At 44.7% G+C, this 25,537-nt stretch overlaps 1 protein-coding gene across 1 annotated transcript; it reads right to left on the bottom strand.

Moving 5' to 3' along the window:
• Nucleotides 1–250: 250 nt before the first annotated feature.
• Nucleotides 251–14,845, bottom strand: SNX31 (sorting nexin 31). Its single transcript, XM_075272093.1, has 14 exons — nt 14,768–14,845; nt 12,094–12,168; nt 10,296–10,410; nt 9,109–9,173; nt 8,785–8,895; nt 7,410–7,500; nt 6,660–6,747; nt 6,161–6,230; nt 4,948–5,040; nt 4,590–4,793; nt 3,692–3,781; nt 2,656–2,727; nt 2,518–2,565; nt 251–478 (listed from the first exon to the last, which is right to left on the bottom strand). The coding sequence occupies exons 1-14, from the start codon at nt 14,825–14,827 to the stop codon at nt 401–403; spliced, it is 1,260 nt and encodes a 419-aa protein (XP_075128194.1). The 5' UTR covers nt 14,828–14,845; the 3' UTR covers nt 251–400.
• Nucleotides 14,846–25,537: the final 10,692 nt, after the last annotated feature.

The following is a 25,537-nucleotide window of genomic DNA, read 5'->3' on the forward strand; positions in this document are numbered from 1 at the left end:
CCCCAGCTCTGTGACAATCCATCCAAGAGTGGGAGGGGTCTATCAAAAGTGGATTTTGGCACGGAGATTGACACGGGGAGCCACGTCACTCTCGGGTCAAAACCCGCCTGCCACAACTGTCGCGGCTTCCCCTTTCGGAGCAGGCCCAAATGAACGGGGCAACTCTTCGAGCCGCGGAACCCGCTTGAAGAACGGGCAGCCCGCTTCTGGCAGTCTACATAGACCACTATTGTGAGGGGGCGGATTATGACGTGGATTACGCGCCATAATCCGCCCCCTTAGTGCCCGTGTGAATGAGCCCTTACAAGGCACTGGGAATCTGAGGGACCACACCAGGAATATTACAAAGAAGGGCACTAAATATTTAAGCTATACATTTATCCTGATCAGGAGAGTCTCTTTATAGATCGCAGTCAGACAGATTCGACAAATCACATTTTATATTGGGAAAGGATTCCTTTTTACAAGGGACGTCTATCTGTGAAGACAAAAATTCAGAAATTTATCATGAATCAAAGGTATAACCACGATGGTGTAGAGTTATTGAAGGAGGAGTACTGTAAGTTCATTTTCTATTGAAATGACCCCTTTATCAGGTCACTTATAAAGGAGTATATACCATAGGCAGTTCATGCTGCTGCCTCAGAGAGGGGTGACCTGCTCGGGTTGACCCATTCCCTTTTAACCTGTCCATGAATTCCCTCTGCATAGGTTCTACAAACTAGAATATGGGGAAGAAGTACCCAGTCCTCCTGTCCTAGGGCTCAGTTTTAGCTATCCTTATAATAGGTCACCAATATCAGATTATTGGGGGTCCAACAACTGACACCCCCACTGTTGAGCTTTTGTGACCACCAAATCTACAGATGCAGAACCAGATGGTTCAGTACACTGTTTAGCGACTGTGCAGGTCAGCTGCTATACAATTAAATGGGTCCAGGCGCAGTATCTTGGTGTATGGAGCTGTCTGATTTCAGCAATTCCGATCCAATACCCACATCAGCTGTTCATTGGGGATGCCCGGTGTCATATCCACTCCGAAAGGATATTGATGACCCATCATATGAACAGATCATCAATAACAAGTTTTGGACAACCTCTTTAAATGCCCTCACTAATATGACCTTGTCTGCACATTAGTTTATTGCAGAGCCCGGGAAATGTTGACAATCCTTCAGTGGAAATGGCAGGATTGTGCAATCCTAGTAATACCTGGAAAATAATATATTCCTGCAATGGAAATCTTTTGACCCTACACACTACTGTATGAAGCCGTGTTTTGTTACACACTTTATATAAGTCCATTTGGTGGGTCCAGTGTCTTCTTAAATTAAATCATTAAAAACTCTTGCACTGTATGTGGCTGCAAGTACAAAGAAATGCCCCCTAAAGCCTAGTTCACATGGAGATTTTTGGCAGCAGATTTTGATGTGGAATGCGCCTCCAAAAACGGCTCCCATTGACTTCAATGGGAGTTGCTCGCTTTTCTTTTCCACTAGCTAGTAGCGGAAAGAAGAAGTGAGATGCCCTATCTTGCCACGGTTTTTGCGGCTGATTCAGCCATGGTGACCATGGCTCGAGACATACTCCTGTTTAGGCCCATTCATTTGGGCCTAAACAGGAGTGGAATGCCGCGATGGAATGCTGATGCTACATTGGTATCCTGTCGCAGTTAGCCGCGCGGAATGTTCACAAGGCGGAAAAGGTTTCCGCGACCTTTTCCTCCATGTGAACATACCGTAAAGTAGCCACTCACATTAGGCAAGTTGTCATCCAAATGCTTGTTTGGCCAAGTGTTATCTCGCCCAACTTGCCCATACATGTGCATATGTTCTCAACAGGGAGAAAAACACTGCCAGACAGTGACAGTGGGCACCCAATACATTTAAAATAGTTGGCTGGGTTGGATTGACATATATGATGGGTATGGCAAGCTTTAGAATGGCTCATCCAAATGTATAAGTCTCAGGGGATCACAGTGGCTCAGTGGTTAACACAGTGGCTCAGTGGTTAGCACTGCAGCTATGAATCGCTGGAATCCTAAGTTTAAGTCCAGCTAAAGGACATCTGCATGGAGTTTGTCCTTTCTTCATGTGTTTGTGTGGATTTTCTCTGGGTTCTCCCACACTCCAAAGACATATTGATAGGGAACTTAGATTATGAGGCCTACTTGGGACAATGTTAACAATATTTGTAAAGCGCTGCGGAATATGATGGTGCTATATACGGTGAGTAAGCAAAATATATAATTCTCTATAGTTAATGAGTTCACCACAGATCGGATACTGGTTATAAATTGTCTTAGTGGTCTATAGTATTTTACGGGGTCCATAGAGGTTAACTGATAATCCATACTTGATGGTGAGAAGATAGTTGCTATACTAATAGATAGATAGATAGATAGCTCTATCTATCTATCTATCTATCTATCTATCTATCTATCTATCTATGTGTATCGATATAGACAGGAGAAGATCACAGCTCTGTATCGCATTTATCAGTCTTTAGCAGACCTACCTTTGTTTGCTTTCTCGTGTAGATATTGTTTGAGCTCCTGTTTTCTTGCTAAAATAATAGAAAGGGTCATTGACCTTTATGTAATAGGTTACTGAATATGTTCCATAGGAAAGTTCTGAATGATTTCCTGTTACTTACAATCTCTAGGTTCTCCTTGGTCACCGGTTGTTCTCTCTGCATCTTTTTCAACCAAGTACTCAACAGGAACAACTGAAAGTGACAAGAGATGTTATTATAAGATCATATTGGGTTATCCTCTATACCTGTGAGGGTTCACATGATGGACAATTAGTATCAGTGCACCTCTGGCCTTTATTACTGGGCTGCATTGGCATAAACTATAGTAATAGAAGCATATTCGTACAGTATCATTTGGCCTCGCATCACCCCAATATATACGTCAAGGTAGTGAAATATACTGTAGTATTTGCGGTTTTCCTATAGGTATAATGGAAGCAAAAGGTCCGTAGAGGAAACCTGCTGTGTTTTTTCCTGCAGAACTTTTTTTTTGCTGTGGCCCGCTACATGGGGCCTTAGCCTTAAAGGGGTTTTCAAGCCCCAAATGGACTCTTCATCAGTCATCAGTATCTGATTTGTGGGGATGGACACCTGCACCCTGCACAAATCAGCCGTTCCAACAGCCTGCAAGTGGCCGAAGCTGCTGCAGTGGACAAGGGGCAGCAGGGACATGCAGTCTCTCCTATTCAAGTGATAGGCGGGGAGCTGCAGTATCCTAGAAGCGACCACTACAGCAGCTGATCCGTGCAAACTCTAGGTGTCAGACCATCACAGATCAGACACCGACGACCTCTCCTGTAGATAGGTCATCCGTATGAAAAGTACATTTGGGGCTGGAAAACCCCTATGTTTAGCTCTTGGTCCTGCAGCACATAGCCTATTTGGTACACGTAGATTAAGAAACACTGCAAAAAAAAAAAAAAAAAAAAAAGGTGATTCATTGTTTATCATTAATTTTTCAGCAACATGGTAGGTATTGTTGTTATGTTAATAGGGCGATACTGCCATCTGTGGTCGTGTCAGTAAAGTCATGATGACGGTATAAACAATATTACATAAGGCATATAGTATCTTATCTGATTCCTCCAGCTCTTAAGGTGCTCATACGTTTATAACTTGTTATGTACCATTATTTAGCCCCTTACCCCTGACTAACCTGGTTTGTCCATATTGTAATCCATTTCAGAACATCTCCATCCACGTACCGAAGCTTAAACTCCTGTTGATCGATGGTCTTTTCTGGATGCTGAAAAATAAGGAACTGATTAAAGCCTCAGCCATCTGCCATCTTCATTCATATAGTTTGTAGCTCCCTTGTACAATATGGCAGTAGGGGTATAGCTATTGGGGGTGCAGCAGTAGCAGTCACTACCAGGCCCTGGACCTTGAGAGGACCCAAGGGTCCATGAAATGTACCAATATTCTAAATGGTACAAGGTAGGTAGGGGCCCATTACAGATTTTGCACCGGGGCCCAGGAGCTCTGGACATTAGTAATATATTCACAACAGTTATACTAATTTTATTAATAATTTTTAGGGAAATAATAAACAGTAATATGCCTAGAAAAATGAATAAACAAATAAATTAATAAAATTGGACAGTAATAATGGACAGTATATTGGGCGACTGAAAGTAATGGACACAAAAGTGCTGTACCCTGTGTTATTATTTAAAGGATTTATGACCGATCTGTTAGTGTCCACTTTTAACATTTTGTAATGGATACTAGAAAATGACACTACTAATGGTAATGTGAACGCCTCTAAGAGAAAAAAAAAATTATATATATCTTTCAGACCCTTTAAATGTGCCATTGCTCCTGTCCCACAGCAATAGCATCACATTAATAATTCTCGTGACTGTTACATCCTATGCCATGCTTACACCAGTGATATCTCACAGCCATACAGTTTGCATTGTGGGCAGCACATCCCCTTTTTACAGAAGGTCACCAAGAATGTTTTAGGCTTGCATGAAGGACCTGATCAGCTGACATCATCGACTAGCCAACCAACAACTAAACGCTGCTCCATCCATAGGAACACGACTTACATAGAACATGACATGCCAGCAAGCAACTTCACCAATATGGAGCCTGACAATTTCAGTCTTGTTGTCAGAGGTCTTAAAGCTGCAGAAGAGTTCATTATTTCCCACAGAGACTGTGACTTTGGTGTTGTCATCTAGATAATCGGTGACACCAGGGTCCAATTTCTGATAACTGTAGTGCTCCACTTCTTGCATCAGCTCCAAGACCTGAAATGTAAAATGTCAAGAACCTCAAAATATACATTGAAATCAACAGCGGTTATACATAGTAATAAGATCCTGACTGTCTCTGCTGCTACAGATGGACCTCACATAACGGACAGTGAGTGCATTAGAGCAGACGGCAGGTAGGTAACATTACCTTTACTTTATTATCCATTTTTATTAACTCCATAAGTGCTGTCATTTGCTGTTTTGTTGGTTTCGACCAGTTCATCTTTAATTCTTGAACAGCCTGTAAATAAATGCCAGTAAATAAATTCTGTTCATGTAGAGCTCTTCTGTAGTGAAGATCAACAGCATATCCAATCATATCCGCATAGAATATACTACTAGGATTTCTTCACCTCAGGATTTCATAAGCATGAAGCACCTTGTTAGCTGTCAGGGCTCCTAGGAACCTATCTATAAAACATAGTGTAGAACACTGTCAGGGCTCCTAGGAACCTATCTATAAAACATAGTGTAGAATACTGTCAGGGCTCCTAGGAACCTATCTATAAAACATAGGGTAGAATACTGTCAGGACTCCTAGGAACCTATCTATAACACATAGTGTAGGACACTGTCAGGGCTCCTAGGAACCTATCTATAACACATAGTGTAGGACACTGTCAGGGCTCCTAGGAACCTATCTATAAAACATAGTGTAGGACATAGTGCACACATGTGACCACTTGTGCCCCATCACAGAATTCAGCAGTGACCCCGGGTATGTGACATCAGCAGGAGAGAACCGAGCACAATGAAGAGACCCAAAAGAGGTAAGAGAAGGTGGATTTGAATGTATGTTTATACTTTTGTCACTACCTCTGGGCTTCCACCTATTAGGGCCCCTTCACACGGAGGATATGCTGGCTGATTCTGAACGTGTAAGTCAGCGGCGTTTAAAACAGATCCCATTGCTTTCTATGGGAGCTGGCACACGTGTGCTCCCCATAGAAATGAATGGAAAAAAGCAGCCCATTCATTTCTATGGGGAGCGCACATATGCCGGCTCCCATAGAAAGCAATGGGATCTGTTTTAAACGCCGCTGATTCGGAACGTTTACACATTCAGAATCAGCCAGCATATCCTCCGTGTGAAGGGGCCCTTATACTCTTGGGTCTGAAGAGACTCTACAGTATTATGCAGTGGCCATTTTAGTTCGCCCGAGACAGCTCTCCATTTGTTCGGTTTTGTAAAAAAAAAAACAAAAAAAAAACAATTTGGAATATTCAGGTGGAACGCGGTTCAGTACGAGTCAGTTTGTCCTTCTTTTAATGTGTCACGAACGTTCTTGGTGCATAGACTGCATGCACATGGAAAACACAATGTGAGAAGTGCATGTGAGAAATTTCACATCATATCATACCTGGGCATAGAGCAGATCAATAGTGGCTGTGCAACCCATGAGCATAGCATCAGTAGAAGGCGTCATATAACTGCAGACACAAGGATGACATGACATTACTAATACATGTTCTGGTATTTCTAGCAATTTCTGCAATGAACTCTGCCACATGTGAACACAGGACTACAATTTGGAGATTTAGTCTGTAAAATTGGTTTGCATCACACACTCAGTGGCAGGCGTTTATAGGCCATGGTGATGGGGAAAGGAGGCATGAGCTATGTGGACACCATCCCATATGGCCCAGTTATTCACCACAAATTTAGCTATATTGGACTATTTTGTGGGCTGAACAAGTGTCTACTATATTACATAGTTACATAGTAGATGAGGTTGGATGAAGACATCAGTCCAACCTATAACCCTACAATCCCCTACAGTATTAGCCAAGATACGTTCCATGGCCACACATAGGCAGCTCAGGTGGAGAAGGTGTATAATTGAATTTCCGGGCACTCACCACTTCCTGATGTCTATCTGATATGAATCATTATTAATGTTCCAGATGGTTAAAAATGGGATTTCAAAAGGTGCGACCCACTTCACCACTGCAGATAGAAGAGGATTAGTCACATCATATAATGGGTAGTATACATGACGTCAACATAATTGAACTGCTCAGTGATCTCTTTGCCAAAACTGGCCCTTAGGGATATTCCTTTCCTATAGCACATCTAAAGGATATCCCATAAGTTTTTGATAGATGCTGGTCCCATATCTATCATTAGAACGTGGGTCCTTTGCTTCCATATTGCCTGGCGAGGTCGGAGAAAGTGAGAGTGCTGCTTACCCTGCCCAACCCAAGATAACGCCCTCATTGTTCCAGTGTATGTACACAGAAGGTTGTCAATCACTGTGCGTGGGCGGGATCATCAGGACTCTCAATGGCAAAATTAAACAATACTACGATATATATCTATGGATTAGAACTCAAAAATGAATTCAAAGATATGTGAAGAAACATATTGAACAAGGACGACAACATCAATAGACACAATATCATCTATCATATTGCACTGCCCATGAGGAGCAGCCACACTTCTTGCAAGGCTGCCCTAGACACGTGTCTCAATTCAGAAAGTTATCACTATAGGTGTGTACATCAAGTGATGAATAGTTTCTATTCTGGTAAAAAGTAATTTTAATTGGAATCTTCCATTTTAGCTACATTATTGGTCATATGGTATCAAAGACAAACCCAAGAACCTACCTGAGAATACGCCATTAGTGTCTGTGTGTGTAATAAACAAGCTGAAATATTCGGTAAGTTCTCTGGATACATTTAATTTGTACAATGCAGCCTGGAAAAAGAAAGTATACAATACTAATAAGACCTCCTCAACATACCTATATAATATATACTAGCTATAACCCGCGAGTTCGTCTGCTGTCCCCTCACCCTTGCGCGAACCACCTGCAGTGCAGCCCGTGGCCCCCCCACGGCCCTTTCCTTGTGGCCGGTGCGGGCCCCTCCCACAGCATCATGGTCTGGGACCACACAGCCCCGCTGCTGCACCTCCGGCCCTCCCCTTTCCCCCCCACCTGCACCCCCGGCTCTCCCCTTACCTCCCACCCGTGTCCCCGGCCCCCTTCCCCCCCTTTAGAGATTACAGTCACCTCCTACATCTACGCCTTCCCCCCCCCCCCCACCCACCCGTGACCCCGGTTACCCTCCCCCCCCTTTCCACATGTGCAATCTGGACCCCCTCCCCCCTACTTACCTTCTGCCCTCTGGTGCCAACCCCCCCCCCAGCCCCCTCCCTAACCCCTACCACCACACCTCCCACAAACCAGCAACCCCCTTCCCCCCGCCCCTACCCATCACCTGTGCCCACCCCACCCTCCTCTCTTAAGCAACCCGCCGATCCCTGTTCCCGCAGCACTCACCATGTAGATGCTGGGGAGGTGTGCGGCTACTCCGGCCTGAGGCAATGTGTGGCCAGTCAGCATGTCAGTGGTGTTCGGAACCATGCGGGCAGCCGCCATGTTGAGCGACGGGTCCCCACGCGCTGGTCACGCCCACAATTCGGCGCCAAACTATGGGCCGCTGTGCTGGCTCCCTATCCCGCCCACATACCGCCATGCACCAATAGGAGTGGCGTGTAACTACCTGCGTTGTCGTCATGGCCAGGCTGACAGCGGAGCAGGAGACAACTTTGGAGGGTCGCGGTAGCGTTTTGGGGTGAGCGAGACACTTTTAAAGTAGCCCATTTTTCCTTCCTGGCCAATATGTAGGTGTGTGTGAAATTTCTAGGAAATTCATTCAGCCGTTCGGGTGTGATTGAGGAACAAACATCCAAACACACAAACCCACAAGCATCCAAGCACACAAACTTTCACATTTATAATATTAATAGGATTCCTCCCGACATCCCCATGCACACCATCAAGTGTACATGTGCTCTGAAAGGAGACCAGACTGTTCTAATGGTGGCCCCACAACATCTACCATAGAGAGAGTTGTCCTTGGCTGGATTTAAACCCATGTAGCAGGGTTAACCACTGAGCCACCATGCTGTCCTTGGACCCATCCCAAGTGGCCTTAGGCTAAAAATTAGAAAAAAAAACAACAAGACATGAATTACTTGTAGTACTCTCTCCGCCGTGTCAGAAGTCTTGGAGTCTACATCAACCTGTCTGCCATCTGGCAAGTAAATTTTAAGAATTGCTTTTACAGATGGCATCTTAAAGGTTTCCTGTAAAACACACATATTTTAATCAGTTCAGATCACCTTTCACCATCTTCACAAGGTTATAAGGATCGGTTCACAGATATAGCACCGGTGGACCGTTGAGAATACTAATCGACAGTGAAGTACAGGGTGAGAGAACAATGACATAAAGCAGGCAAGTGACCAAGGAACCGAAAACTACTTGGAATACCCTCCCAATATCTGCCACCTGCTTACCAGTTGTAACTTCTTAAAACACGTGATGAAAATTTCGCTGCTGGAAATAACAGGATCTGAGACAACTGTAAGACAGGACAAAGATAATAGATTTGTTATACTGTATGTCGGGAGTCCTCAAACTTTTTAAACAGCGGACCAGTTCACTGTCCCTCAGACCATTGGAAGGTTGAAATATAGATAAAAAAAAAAGAAGAAGATTATACGCTCCACAGTAGCTCCCCCCAAAAAATATTATACGCTCCTCAGTACGCCCCCCCAACACAGTATTATATGCTCCTCAGTACACACCCCTCCACACACACACAGTATTATATGCTTCTCAGTACGCCCCCCCCCCCACACACAGTATTATATGCTTCTCAGTACACCCCCCCACACACAGTATTATATGCGTCTCAGTACGCCCCCCACATAGTATTATATGCTCCTCAGTACGCCCCCCCCCACACAGTATTATATGCTCCTCAGTACGCCCCCCCACAGTATTATATGCTTCTCAGTATGCCCCCCCAGTATTATATGCCCCTCAATACGCACCCTCCCTACTTACCCATCCTCCTTCTTCTGACTGCAGGAGCTAAGATCACACGTCGGGGCAGAGGTCACGCTCTGCAGTCAATGTAGGTCGCGGTCACTTGGACCACGTCCTACACAGACAGCTTTCAGCTGTATTTGCATTTGTACATACAGTATAACTGAAAGCAGTGATCACTCTCTAATGGGGAATCCTGTACTGGATTCCCCCGTTAGTGAGCGATCTGGGAAACAGCCACATGCAGCAGACCGGAAAAATGTCCTTGGCAGGCCTCATGTGGCCCGCAGGCTATAGTTTGAGGACCCCTGCTGTATGCCATTCCCATTGATCGGTAGAGGTCAGTTCTAGAATTCTAAAAATAAAAATATAGGACCCATCTAAAGAGCAAAAGAAAATCCAGAGAGTGTAAGTGCAGGTGACTAAGTGGACTTGGCTGTTTATGGATCTTTCATTTACTCTAGTGGAGAATGACCATGCACAATTGTCGGGGTAACAGGACTGAACACCCTGCTTCTTGGGATTTTATTTGCCATTAAAGTGTTAAATAGGATATCCCCTTTAATAATATCTGCGTTGATAATAAATATACATAATCCATGGAGAAGGTTGGAATGACATGGAATCAAGTAGGAGACAAAGTTACTATTACCTTCTTGTAAGTACTTCTCCAGCATAATTCTCCTTTCTACGAGCATGGATTTAGTCATCACCAGATAATATTTTGGTGGAAACGTTGGCAGCCTCTTGCCAAATACATGACGCATCTGTAATATAGAACCAACTGCATTAGTTATGTAGAAAATAAACTGCAACACTTCATATTGAATACACATTAAAAAAAAAAACATGTTCAAGTTCCAACAGGTATCAGAAAAGCAAATCCAGAATTTTTACAAAAACATCCTGTAAAAATAACCCAACAAGTGAAAGGGAGCCTTCACACGGAGTAAACACGCGTGTATTTTTGCAAAATAAACGTGTAAAAATAAGACTCCCATTGACTTCAATGATATTTTTTACACGTGTAAAAATACACCTGTAAAATGTCATTGAAGTCAATGAGAGTCTTATTTTTACACGTGTATTTTGCAAAAATACACGCGTGTTTACTCCGTGTGAAGGCTCCCAAAAAATAGTGATAGCTGTTCAACTAACACGGCTTGGAAAAGAAAAAAACAAAAACAAAAAACGGGTAATACAACGTCACCAACATAATAATAAGAAGTTTGTTTTGGGACTTTCCCTGTGCTGCCTTGTATCTTATTCTCTCCATGTGTACACGGTCCAACATTCCACAGGATTTTTTTATTGCATAAAGCTTGTCAAATAAAAACAAAAACCTGTAATATCAGTTCATAGTGTACACAGAAACCCCCAGCACGTCACATAGATCATATCATGCCAAGAACCACCCGTAGATCTCTCAAAACAAGTCTTCAGATACACGCAAAACAGTTTAGCAAATACATTGTAGTCAAGGATTTCAGACACTTAAAGAGGACCTTTCATCAGATTGGGCACAGGCAGTTCTATATACTGCTGGAAAGCTGACAGTGCGCTGAATTCAGCGCACTATCGGCTTTCCCGATCTGTGCCCCGGGTAAAGCGCTATCGGTCCCGGTACCGTAGGACGTTAGATGGATGAACCCACAAATTTTGGTGGGACCATTCAACTGTTTGTAGTGTATGAGGATATATATATATGTATTGTTATTTCTGTGGAAGTGCTAAGTCAAGACATTAGGACAAGTGGAGGGACATTATCGGGCCCACTGGTGCAGGGAATGGTAATAACAGGACATTCGATGATATCAGTGATAATCATTTATGAGGATACAGCCAGAAGGACCTGTGAATAAGTGTCCATAGATAATTCTGTCTGCCATGCCATACACTACATGGGCATGCACGTCCGCCCATCTTCAGAAAAGAAGAGGAAGGTAAATGGCGTAAAATAAAAGAAACAGTACTTGCTCCTCTTGGTCAAATTTTGCCAAAACTGCATTTGGAAGATGTATAAAAAGTGGTGCAATTATAGGGACAGCACGGTGGCTCAGTGGTTAACCCAATCCTGCCAAGGATGACATCTGTAAGGAGTTTGTATGTTCTCCCTGTGTTTGCATGGATTTCCTCCCACGCTCCAAAGACATACTGATAGGAAAAATGTACATTGTGAGCCCTATATGGTCAAATTTTGCCAAAACTGTATGCGGAAGATGTATAAAAAGTGATGCGCACAATGTACACAAAGAAAAAAAAGTGGTGCAAATACAAAATATGGTATAGTTGCCACTGATCAACTTTTCAGAGGGGCCAGAATCAGTTTGATAGTCAAAGGTGACTACTCCACTTTGCCTTTGCTCCAGTTTTGATATAGCACATGTCCAGTGGTCCAATCCTCTTGGCCATCAGACACCATCAGTAGTCACACATGAGAAAGTACCTACCTGAGCATCCCAGTAGTGGAGAGCTTTGTATCGCACTTTGAAAAGAATGAAGCCTTCCAGGTACACAGAGTATCTCTGAAATTAGAGTGGTGTAATATTAGGTGAACCTGCTATTAGTATGCTATACAGAACACTGACCCACTCTTTTCTATGGCCCTGCGCTATAGAACTATACTGAAACGCTACACTCCTTTTAATACTAGAGACTTTTCCTACCAATGCCTATAGGAGGTCTTTAAAAGGTACCATGAAAAGCTGAAATATGTGCAGGGTCTAGCAGGGCAGTCCGTTCTATAAGTCTTCATACATACTGTCCAAGCAGTTTTTTTGCTGATAATATCCACATTATGGCTGCAGCACATTTTACATTTGTCTCTGAGGCAGAGGACATGTGCAATAAGGAGCAGTGTGCCACCTCCCCTATCCATTACTGATACTGTTCTGCCAGGAGTAACTGTACAATAGCAAGTAAATGTTATGCTATTCACTGAGGCTTGGTACACACAACTAGAGTTTTGGTTCATAGCATATGGACCCATTCATTTCTATGGCCCTACACACACACACACTTATAGTTTTTATGGATCCATGTGAGGGCTATAGAACTGAAACACAAAATATGGAGCAGATCCTATTCCTGTCCATTTTTGCAGCTCGGCCCATCTATTTTACGTAGTCAGCACACAGGTGACAAAAACTGTTTTTAATGTTAATGCCCCGACTATGGACTATGGTCCACACAAACGTTGAAGACCACAAGCTAAGGCTGGGTTCACGTCTGTGCCAGTCCGTCCAGGAAACCTGATTTTTTTATATATTTTTTTAACCAGTGATTTCAGATAAAAAGAACAGACCCAAGATGAACTCCATTATATTCAATATGGTCCCTCAGGCTTTGTTGGTGTCCGCTATTTTAGCAGTCCATTTGTCTGGTCTTCTAATCCTCCGGATGTCTGGCGCTAGTGTGAACATTCCCCAATATGGCAGTCTTTATAATGCTACCCAGAAATAGCTCACAAAGTATGACGTGTACAAAACACATGAGCTTCACTCATATCATAATAGAATTGCCTGAAACTACTGAAAAGCGTGATGGCAGGGAAGTCGCAGATTACTAGTGATCAGTACCCGGTTATTTCCTTATTCTAGTCCTCCAGCCAAGAATGTGAAAGAGAAAACAGCAATGGACACACACTGAGCTACAGGCGGATCCTGTCCTACCACTTCAGCAAGATAAACCGCACGTACATAGTCCATAGAAGAAAAGGGAAAAACTGGGCACTCACCACATGAAGCATTCCATAAAAAAAAAATCGAATCTTTATTTCAACATCACTTTCATGATACCCGAACCCTCTGTCCTGATAAAATACTGTATTACTCCCAATATAGTAAAGTGATCGTCTCTCTTCCAATTTGGGTCCAATCAGATTAGATCATTAGGAACACAATGTATATATCAATATATAGAGTCCGCCTATGGCTTTGGACTCACTGGTTGTATCCACATACCCACCCATAGCTAACCCACTGCTATATACAGTAATAGTATAGTGGACGAGGTTTCACATATCATTCACCAATTATAATCTATGGGATCTGCAGGTTTCCACAGGTAACACTTTTTAAGCAGATCGGGTTTCTGTATTTTAGTCCCCCAAGTGAACTGGAAGAACGGAAACCGAAACGCAGGTGTGAACCTAACGCTAGTGTGTCTAGAGCTTAAACATATCGCATGACATAGTGAATATGTCCCTCTGTATACAACAATCTAGGCCATTTTTCTGGCATAAAGCGCTCGACAACCCATAAATCGCAACCTAAATAGTGCACGTGGCGTTTTTAATCCAGAACTGTCAGGTTAGAAAGCATTAAAAAGGGGCAAATGACCAATTTTTTAGCAAATGGGGCAAAGTGCATATAGTTTATAAAGCTGCATCTAAATTAACATGTGCAGAACATTTAACAAGGGCGTGTGTCTATATCATAAATAGGCAACACAATAACAAAAAAAGGTATAACCGCGAAAACCCCGAGTAAATACATTGGACAATTCTCCCAATGTATAGACCGCAATGTCATACGGGGCATAAATGCGTTTTATCATCCACACATTGCAGAAAAATCCATGCAATGTACATGCTGCGGTTTCCAAAACAGTCTTGGGAATATACTGTATAGGAAGTTTCTTATACTTCTACCTTCTGCTCAATCCACTCCTGGTTACAGCTCGAAAAAAAAAGGGTCAAAATCTGCAAAAAACCTTGAACCTTAGCCTAAATGGGATTTTATAGGACTTATTCATTCATAACTTATCTTTAAAATATGTCATATAGAATATTGGCAGGGTCTGACACCTAGGACCCCTGCGGCCGGCTCAGCTGTTAAGTGGAAGCCGTGCTTCAAAGACATGGAACACGGTTATCGGTCACATGGCCTATTTGCATTTCAGCCCCATTTAAGTGGCTGAGTGTCCATTCTCACATACAGCCATGAGCAGTATGAATGACCCCTTCCAACAGCTGATCCACAGGACTCCCAGGTGTCAGATCCCCACCGATCGTCAATGGACGACACGTCATAAAGGTAGGTCATCAATAGCCGTGAAATCCTCTTATCACAAAACCAATGTCAGTATATTAATAAATATATATCAGAAATCCTAATACTTAACCACATAGTGTCCTCCTAGATTGTCCACGAGGTCCTCAGTGAGCGGGATGCTGATGTGCATGGTGACTGGTGTGGCAGAGACTGCAGAGCTCAGTGTTGTAGTGTGAATAGTGTGCAGTGGCAACTCGGTGTGCGGGCGTGCCCTGTCTGCAAAGAGAGGCAGAAATACTGGCTGTGACCTCACATACCGCACATTGCTGCTCACATATACACCTGTACACGGGGGCAGGACTGGCCTCAGGCCCCCTTTGCACATTTTTGCAAGGTGCTTGCACACTGGTAGGTTTTCTGATCCAAATTTGAAGGAAAGACCAGGTTTCAGTGAATGGAGTTTCCTTGTGACTCCCTAGTGTGCCACGTCCGCCACTTCTAGTTGCAAAAATGTTCAACTAGAAATCATGGTCACGCTAGGGGTCATAATGCAATTAAATTCACTATCATGGGTATGACGTGAATAAAGTGAAGGATTAATATAGCAATGAACTAAAACATACCACATAAATAGTAATTCTTGTAGGGTGGAGTGTTTTTGTCACAAAAAAAGAAAAAAAAAAAAAAAAAAGGCAATGTGGATCCACTGTATTGATGACTATAAGGTCTCATACAGATCTCTGTATTATAGTACTATACTATATACTGTTAGCATGTGTGTATATATAGTACATGCTAACATTGCCTAACCATAGTTATGGTCCATCAGAGGGCCCGGACAATGGATAGGTGAACCTCAAAAAAACAGGGTTACACACGGCGTCCAACTGATCCTATTGAATATAATGGGGTCCATTGGATGTTCATTGTTTTATAGTCTGTGCAGGATTTTCCTTTGCAGATTTTCAGGTGGACACTGCAGGTGAAAAACTGGTGCAGATGTGACCATAGCCTGAGTTGTAGGGTGCAGTAATTAGAAGTCTATAGATGTCATTGTGGCCAACAAAAATCACACCATCGTAGAAGAGGGAGGAGGTGGAATGAAACAAGTATCAGGTGCTCAATCTGATTAGGTGACCCTAGTGTCAGACTAGAATGTGTAGCACCCAATATTGGAATTGTTTCTAGGGGCCCAGCACCCACCACCAGGACCCATGCAGATCAGCTGTACCGAAACAGCGTGGCTACATGTTGGGAGTCATGCTGCTCATCCCCCATATGAGAACCCGCCATACGTGAACCTCTGTACTACCTAAACCCACCCCTAGTACTCTTGTATGACAAGCAAGCAGCGTAGTTCCTGGAATTGTTACCATTACCTGTAGCCACACTATCCTGGAAAAGCTGATCTGCAGGGGCCCCAGCTGTCGGACACGCACAGATGTAATATTGATAGCTTATCCTAAGGACGGGCCATGTATGTAGGTTTTGTCATATTTTCCTTTCCCACCTTCCAAAATTCATTTGGAAAAACATTTTTAATTTTCTGCCTATGTAGCTATGCGAGGGCTTATTTTTTTTACGACACCTATAACTTTTTTTTACTGTATTGTTGACAGAGATATGTCAGAGCTCAATATTTGCAAAATAAGTTGCACTTTTTATTGGTACCAATATTTGCTATTTACTTTTTCCTCACTTTTTAATGTTATTTGTTTGGGAAAGCGCAATAACCAAAATACGTTAATTTGTACACGGGGATCCCTGTAGGTTGAAGTGGTAATAGGAGGCCGCGACCAGGAGTGGGAATAGGTAAGTTAATGGGTGTTTCAACCCTCCACTGAGGGGTCCAATAGGGCCTGCTAAAGACATGGGGCCCACTGGAGGATTCACCGGTGAGTCAGTCCGAGCCTGGGTGACCCTGAATCAGAACCAGCCCCTAAACCCAAGGATTGGGCTAAATATAACCTGGCCGGGAAGTAACGACCAAAAATATTCCAGTTTATTATAAAGGTTTAGTGTCAAATGTGAACAGTAGCACCTTCTAGTGGAGAGATAATCACATTTACCCTATTACCAATAGGTTGCTATTGAGTATTTAAAGGGTTTTTTCAGGGAGTGTTTTTAGTTATTTGCTTCAGGGGTTTTTAGATGCTGCACACAGGGAACCCCATCATGTGATCAGACCCAGCGCTCAGCCCCTGGGTCACTCTGGCTACACCCTCCACTCCTGTGCTATGGGGGATGGAAGAATATAGTAAAATCAGCCCCATAGCATAGCATGGTGAACACAGGAGAGGAGGGAGGACTGACCTAGGATCTGGGTAATGGTTCTGATCACATAACCCAGGGTTGGCACCAGCCCAGATCCCCTAGGTTTAGCATCTAAACACCCGCTTAGAAAGTAAGTCTAAAATGAATCCCTGGAGATCCCCTCTAAAGTTTTCAGTGACTTTACCATTATGAGATCAGTGGGGGCCACGATCATCTGCATCCCCTGTATGTATCACTGTGGCTGTGCTTAGTGTTGCAATGACTGGGGCACCAGAACCCTTCAATAAACTGAAACATCCCAGTACTATGGGCGAAGCAATGGAAAAAATGGCAGAGCACCGCTTTAAGGCTGCGTTCACATGGAGTTTTTTGGTCAGGCTTTTGACGCGAAATCCACCTCAAAATCCTCCTCACAATAGTCCTATGCAATCCGCTAACGTTTTTTTTTTTGTTCCGCTAGCAGAAAAAAGAAGCGACGTGACCTTTTTTTTTCAGGTGGTATCCACCTGAAAAACCCAACGGGAGTCAATGGGAGGCAGAAAAAACGCTAGTGGTTCTGATGTGTTTTTTGCAAAAAAAACCCAAAACTTCAAAAACTTCTATTCCCCCACCCCCAAGGTCCATATACTGAGCTGGAAGAAAAAAACAAAAACTAAAAACACTCCAAAAAATGCCTCATGTAAAAATAAGCTTCAAAAAACAATATCCTAATTCATGAAGTGGATTTTTTCCTCTGCAAAAAACCCTGTATGAACCCAGCCTAATAGGAGCTGTAAGGCTGGGGCCTCACGGACCGGAAACGTTGCGATTTGCCTGCAGTGGAGACGCTGCAGGAAAAATTGCGGCGTTGTACAGTGCAGGCAAAGTGGATGGGATTCGTGCGAATCCCATCCCCACTTTGTGGAAACGATCGCAGCGCGGACACGCTGCGATTTGCAAAGCCGTTGCGGCTTTGCAAATCGCAGCATGTCAATTATATCTACGGAAACGCCGGCGGCTTTCCTGTAGACCTAATGGTAAGAGAAAGTCCGCATTGGAAAACTCTGTGAACTTTCTCTTAAAAGCGCTGTGGAAAGAACCGCAATGTGTTCACGCAGCAGTTCTTCCCGCAGCGGTTTAGTGCTGCGGATACAGCCCGGGGGGGGGGGGGGGGGGCCTTAGCCTAAAAGTCAGTGTGCAGCGAGCGCCCTCTAGTGACCATCAGGAGAAGCAGGTCAGTGCCAGCCTGGCTCTCGTTTGCTTCTCATTGATGAAAGGCTTCCTTCTGCTCAGGCAATGTTCCCCAACTCTGAGGACTGGTTTTTCCAGCAGGACAATGCGCCATGCCACACAGCTAGGTCAATCAATGTGTGGATGAAGGAGCCTGTCATGGCCAGCCCAATCTCCAGACCTGAACCCCATCGAAAACCTCAGGAATGGAATCAAGAGGAAGATGTGTAGTCACAAGCCATCAAACATAGAAGAACTGCTGACATTTTTGTGCCAGGAATGGCATAAGGTCACCCAAAAACCATGTGAAAGACATGTGGAAAGCCAAGATGCATGAAAAATCCTGGTTATTCCACCAAATATTGGTTTCTGAGTTACAACATTAATATTGTAGTTTCTAAATGAATATGCTCTTGTTCTCTTTGCATTATTTGAGGTCTGACAGCGCTGCTTCTTTTTTTATTATTTTGACGATTTCTCATTTGCTGCAAAATAAATATATATATATATATATATATATATATATATATATATATATATAGGATTTCCCACAGATGCTCAATATGGTTTGGGTCTGGAGACATGCTTGGCCAGTCCAGCACATTTACCCATAGCTTCTTTAGCAAGGCAGGGGTCATCTTGGAGGTGTCTGGGGTTGTCATCATGTTGGAATACTGCCCTGCCACCCAGTTTCTGAAGGAAGGGGATCCTGCTCTGCTTCACTATGTCACAGTACGTATTCATGGTTCACTCAATGAGCTGTAGCCCCCCACATCCAGCAACACTGCTGCTGCCCCAAACCATTACACTCCAACCACCATGCTTGACTGTAGGCAAGACACTCGTGTTTGTACGCCTCACCTGGTCACCGTCATATACAAGTGACACCATCCGAACCAAATATGTTTATTTTGGTCTCATCAGACCACAGGACAATAATACATGTCCTTAGTCTGTTTGTCTTCAGCAACCTGTCTGCAGGCTTCTTGTGCCTCTTTAGAAGAGGCTTCCTTCTGAGATGACAGCCATACAGACCAATCTGATGCATTGTATGGCTTATGATCTCAGCACTAACAGGCTGACTGCCACCCTGCCCCTTCAACCTCTGCAGCAATGTCGACAGCTCTCATACTTCTAGTTTGTAAAAGCAACCTCTGGATATGATGCTGAGCACGGGCACGCAACTTCATTGGTTGACTATGGCGAGGCCTGTTCAGAGTAGAACTTGTCTTGTTAAACCACTGCCAGGTCTCTGGCTGCAGATACGGCGAGTTAAATTAATGCTAATTTTTTTCTCATGACCAATCTGGATGATTCTGAGAGTGATTGGGAGAAAGTGCTGTGGTCAGATGAGACAAAAACCAAACGGTGTTCCAAAAACCAAAATGGAGCTCCTTCCCTTTCTGTGCCCAAACAGCAGTTTATACCCACATATGACATTTAGGGCTTGTTCACATCTGTGCCCGGTCTCCGTTCTGCAGGTTTCAGTTTCCTGCCCAAAACTGGGCAGGAGACGGAAACCTGCAGTCATTTTTCAAACTCCTTCATTTGAATGGGTTTAGAAAGTGTCCAGCCATGAGCGCCGGTGAGCGTTTTATGCTCTCTGCAGCGAAACAGTTTTTTTTTTAACCGGACACAGTCGGACATGCAGTACTTTGTGTCCGGTTTAAAAAAAACAGTTTCACCACGGAGAGCATAAAACTCTCACCAGCGCTCACGGCCGGACCCGGTCTGACAGGTTTCCGTCTTCTGCATGCAGAACGGAGATCGAACGCTGATGTGAGCGTAAGTATGTTATTTGGTACACCAGTGTCACACATGTGGGCATAAACTGCAGTTTGGGTACACAACAGGGCGCTATGAGCTCAGTTCTAGCTGTCTCACTATTGTATTAATTAGAATGGAGTTGTTCCAGGGCTGTTCATGGTTTCGGTGCAGACTGCAGTTGTGTTAGAGAGGTCCTCTTTGGAAGGGGTTAGAGGGCCTAAGGAAAGGACACCAGACACTACAGGTAGTGATGTTTTGTGCCCTTTTCTTAGGTTGTCGATAATAGTAACTCGTAATGCTGGTGGAAGACAAGTCCCAGAGAGCAAAGAACAGCTCGGAGAGTGACAATGCCACAGAATTTTGGCCAAGAGTGAGACCATGTCCATACCATGCCCACCTGGGCCAATCCTGGGTTATGAGAATCACTGGAACACCTTATGACTAGAGATGAGCGAACAGTGTTCTATCGAACACATGTTCGATCGGATATCAGGGTGTTCGCCATGTTCGAATCGAACACCACGTGGTAAAGTGCGCCAAAATTCGATTCCCCTCCCACCTTCCCTGGCGCCTTTTTTGCACCAATAACAGCGCAGGGGAGGTGGGACAGGAACTACGACACCGGGGGCATTGAAAAAAATTGGAAAAAGTCATTGGCTGCCGAAATCAGGTGACCTCCATTTTAGACGAATAGTGGATTTCAAATCCGGGTCATATGAGAATGTGAACTTTGTGACTATGAGACAGGGATAGCTGTACAGGCAGGGATAGCTAGGGATAACCTTTATTTAGGGGGGAATGTTATTAAAAATAACTTTTTGGGGCTCTATCGGGTGTGTAATTGTGATTTTTGTGAGATAAACTTTTTCCCATAGGGATGCATTGGCCAGCGCTGATTGGCCGAATTCCGTACTCTGGCCAAGCAGTGCTGGCCAATGCATTCTATTAGCTTGATGAAGCAGAGTGTGCACAAGGGTTCAAGCGCACCCTCGGCTCTGATGTAGCAGAGCCGAGGCTGCACAAGGGTTCAAGCGCACCCTCGGCTCTGATGTAGGAGAGCCGAGGGTGCACTTGAACCCTTGTGCACCCTCAGCTCTGCTACATCAGAGCCGAGGGTGCGCTTGAACCCTTGTGCACACTCTGCTTCATCAAGCTAATAGAATGCATTGGCCAGCGCTGATTGGCCAATGTATTCTATTAGCCTGATGAAGTAGAGCTGAATGTGTGTGCTAAGCACACACATTCAGCTCTACTTCATCGGGCTAATAGAATGCATTGGCCAGCGCTGATTGGCCAGAGTACGGAACTCGACCAATCAGCGCTGGCTCTGCTGGAGGAGGCGGAGTCTAAGATCGCTCCACACCAGTCTCCATTCAGGTCCGACCTTAGACTCCGCCTCCTCCGGCAGAGCCAGCGCTGATTGGCCGAAGGCTGGCCAATGCATTCCTATGCGAATGCAGACTTAGCAGTGCTGAGTCAGTTTTGCTCAACTACACATCTGATGCACACTCGGCACTGCTACATCAGATGTAGCAATCTGATGTAGCAGAGCCGAGGGTGCACTAGAACCCCTGTGCAAACTCAGTTCACGCTAATAGAATGCATTGGCCAGCGCTGATTGGCCAATGCATTCTATTAGCCCGATGAAGTAGAGCTGAATGTGTGTGCTAAGCACACACATTCAGCACTGCTTCATCACGCCAATACAATGCATTAGCCAGTGCTGATTGGCCAGAGTACGGAATTCGGCCAATCAGCGCTGGCTCTGCTGGAGGAGGCGGAGTCTAATGTCGGACCTGAATGGAGACTGGTGTGGAGCGATCTTAGACTCCGCCTCCTCCAGCAGAGCCAGCGCTGATTGGCCGAATTCCGTACTCTGGCCAATCAGCGCTGGCCAATGCATTCTATTAGCTTGATGAAGCAGAGTGTGCACAAGGGTTCAAGCGCACCCTCGGCTCTGATGTAGCAGAGCTGAGGCTGCACAAGGGTTCAAGCGCACCCTCGGCTCTGATGTACGGAACTCGACCAATCAGCGCTGGCTCTGCTGGAGGAGGCGGAGTCTAAGATCGCTCCACACCAGTCTCCATTCAGGTCCGACCTTAGACTCCGCCTCCTCCAGCAGAGCCAGCGCTGATTGGCCGAATTCCGTACTCTGGCCAATCAGCACTGGCTAATGCATTGTATTGGCGTGATGAAGCAGTGCTGAATGTGTGTGCTTAGCACACACATTCAGCTCTACTTCATCGGGCTAATAGAATGCATTGGCCAGCGCTGATTGGCCAGAGTACGGAATTCGGCCAATCAGCACTGGCTAATGCATTGTATTGGCGTGATGAAGCAGTGCTGAATGAGTGTGCTTAGCACACACATTCAGCTCTACTTCATCGGGCTAATAGAATGCATTGGCCAATCAGCGCTGGCCAATGCATTCTATTAGCGTGAACTGAGTTTGCACAGGGGTTCTAGTGCACCCTCGGCTCTGCTACATCAGATTGCTACATCTGATGTAGCAGTGCCGAGTGTGCATCAGATGTGTAGTTGAGCAAAACTGACTCAGCACTGCTAAGTCTGCATTCGCATAGGAATGCATTGGCCAGCCTTCGGCCAATCAGCGCTGGCTCTGCCGGAGGAGGCGGAGTCTAAGGTCGGACCTGAATGGAGACTGGTGTGGAGCTATCTTAGACTCCGCCTCCTCCAGCAGAGCCAGCGCTGATTGGTCGAGTTCCGTACTCTGGCCAATCAGCACTGGCCAATGCATTTCTATGGGGAAAAGTTAGCTTGCGAAAATCGCAAACTGACAGGGATTTCCATGAAATAAAGTGACTTTTATGCCCCCAGACATGCTTCCCCTGCTGTCCCAGTGTCATTCCAGGGTGTTGGTATCATTTCCTGGGGTGTCATAGTGAACTTGGTGACCCTCCAGACACGAATTTGGGTTTCCCCCTTAACGAGTTTATGTTCCCCATAGACTATAATGGGGTTCGAAACCCATTCGAACACTCGAACAGTGAGCGGCTGTTCGAATCGAATTTCGAACCTCGAACATTTTAGTGTTCGCTCATCTCTACTTATGACTTGATCATCCAGGTGACCATGGAAAGGAGTAGGAAAGAGATAAAGGAGATGGAACTGGATTGGGTCAGAGGACCTACGTCTGAGACATGAAGGTCAGGAGGTTGTGGGTGAATCTGGAGGCCATGAGGTCTACATGCGGGGTATCCCACACAACAGAAGTTGTTGGGGGCGTCTCAATGAAGTAGAAGCAAAGATGCGCCTAAGAGCCGAACCTCCTGCTTCAAATACAACGGCTAGCAGTGGGCCATTGAATCCTGTTGTGTGAATAAGTACCTAGAAGGCAAGAAGATCAGAAATATAAACTAAGAATCCCTCCAGTAGCTGCAAGATCTGCCTTCTAAGGGGGCGTTCACACTACTGTTGGTGTCCGCTCAGTAGTGTTCGTGGCTATTGTCCGTACAAGATTTTAGCAATGGACACTAGCTTGTCGGTTTGCAATTTCCATTCATTTCAATAAGATTTTGTCTTGTGTCCTTTAGTGTCCATTTTTTTTCAAGAGGACAAAAAAATCCTACATGCTGAACTTTTCTGTCCATTTGAAAAATTTGTATTCAATTTTTTTTTTAACACTGAGGTCTATGGGCAACAGACAAATAACGGACAGTAACTGCTTATTTTGTGTCCGTTTATTTTCTGTGCATGCTCAGAAAGCATAAACAGCAAAAAAAAAAAACGGACAGTATAAACAAAAAACTGACATTAACTGATGCTAAAGCCGGGTTTACATCTGCGCCCCGGTCTCCGTTTTCAGGTAGTGTCAGATAGTGTCCGCCCGTGAGCGTTTTGTGGTCTCTGCTGCAAAACTTTTTTTCAACTGGACACAAAGACCTCCATGTCTGACTTTGTGTCCGGTAAAAAAAAAAAAAAAAAAGGTTTCGCCGTGGAGGCCACAAAATGCTCACGGGCGGACACTTTGCAAACCCATTCAAATGAATGGGTTTGAAAGGTGACTGCCGGGTTCCTGTCTCCTGTCCAGCTTCTCGGGCAGAAGACGGAAACCTGAAAGTGGAGACACATACTAATGTGTCCATTTTTTTTTTTTTTAACTGATCCATTAAATGGATGTTAAAAAAACGGACACATTATCATCAGAGAGGGCAGGTTCACATCTGCGCCCATGCGCGCTTTAAGCAATCCAGCTGGATTTCTGTCTTCTGCCCTGAGAAACTGGACAGGGGACAGGAACCTGGCAGTCACTTTTCAATCCCATTCAAGTGAATGGGTTTGAAAAGTGACCGTCCATGAGTGTTTTGTACCTGTCTGCAGGACTTTGTGTCCGGTTTAAAAAAACAAAACAAACTGACTGCCGGGATTCAGCCCCCTGTCCAGTTTCTCAGTGTAGAAGACGGAAACCCAGCAGGATTGCTCAAAGGGCACAGGTGTGAACCCGCCCTTAGCATCAGTGTAGGAGCCTTCACACGGAGTAAACGCGCGTGTATTTTTGCAAAATACATGTGTAAAAATAAGACTCCCATTGATTTCAATGATATTTTTTTTACATATGCCTGTAAAATGTCATTGAAGTCAATGGGAGTCTTATTTTTACATGTGTATTTTGCAAAAATACACGCACGTTTACTCTGTGTGAAGGCTCCCTTAGGGCTCGTTCACATCTGCGCCCGGTCTACGTTATACAGGTTTGTTTCCTGCCTGAAACTGGACAGGAGACGGAAACGTGCAGACATGTTTCACACCCCTTTATTTGAATGGGTTTGAAAAGTATCCGGCCGTGAGCGTTTTATACTCTCTGTGGCGAAACCGTTTTTTTTTTTTTTTTACCTGACACAAAGTTGGACATGCAGGACTTTGGGCTCGGTTTAAAAAAAAAAAGGTTTAGCCGCGGAAAGCATAAAACGCTCACCAGCGCTCACGGCCGGACACGGTCTGACAGTGCAGAAGACGGAAACCTGAGTACGGAGCCCGAACGCTGGTGTGAACCCAGCGTCAATGTCCGTTTTTTTTTCTTTTAAACTGACTCCTTCATAACAGAATTCAGCGGTAGTGTGAACCCTGCCTGAGATACTAAGATAAAGCTGATCAACTCACTGTCCCCTAGCTGGGTATAGCAGGGAGGAGGCGTGGATACTATTGGCTTAGTGGCGCCTACTAGTGGCCACAACTATACCTCACTGTCTGCTGTGTTCTCCAAATTAATTATTCCCATTAGCCTCCACCAACATACAGTCCCATATAACAGCATCACCCTCTCCCTTCAGCAGTCCCATGTATATGGCATCACCATCTCCTCAGCCCCATCCAACACAGTCCCATGCATCTTCACTCTTTCCCTTCTTCTTCCCTCCAACACGCCAGGCCTCTCACACCCGCCACCACACTGCTACTGCTTCCTACAGTGAGTGCCAACCAAAGTAATCCAGAGGACCCGCCCTCCTTAGAGGCTCCGCCCCCTACAGACATCCCACATACCGTTCTAGACACGCCCCAACACACAAACCACACCCTGACTCCTCCCACACATGTGACTGATCACATGACCATAATATCGTCCCTCGATTGGATGTGGCATCTCCAGTGTCACCAGCACTGTGTGGTGTCATACTCAGTAGCCGCCGCT

This window comes from Leptodactylus fuscus, chromosome 4 (genome assembly GCF_031893055.1).
Source record: "Leptodactylus fuscus isolate aLepFus1 chromosome 4, aLepFus1.hap2, whole genome shotgun sequence".
NCBI classification, from domain to species: domain Eukaryota; kingdom Metazoa; phylum Chordata; class Amphibia; order Anura; family Leptodactylidae; genus Leptodactylus; species Leptodactylus fuscus.

What these genes read in the sequence shown, in the direction of transcription:
- SNX31 (XM_075272093.1), bottom strand. Translation starts at nt 14,827, where the DNA reads ATGCACATCAGCATCCCGCTCACTGAGGACCTCGTGGACAATCTAGGA. An exon ending in GTTTTAAGAAGTTACAACTG is followed by an intron (nt 8,896 to 9,108) that starts GTAAGCAGGTGG and finishes TGTGTTTTACAG; the next exon opens with GAAACCTTTAAGATGCCATC. An exon ending in ACACGAGAAAGCAAACAAAG is followed by an intron (nt 479 to 2,517) that starts GTAGGTCTGCTA and finishes TTGTCTTCACAG; the next exon opens with ATAGACGTCCCTTGTAAAAA.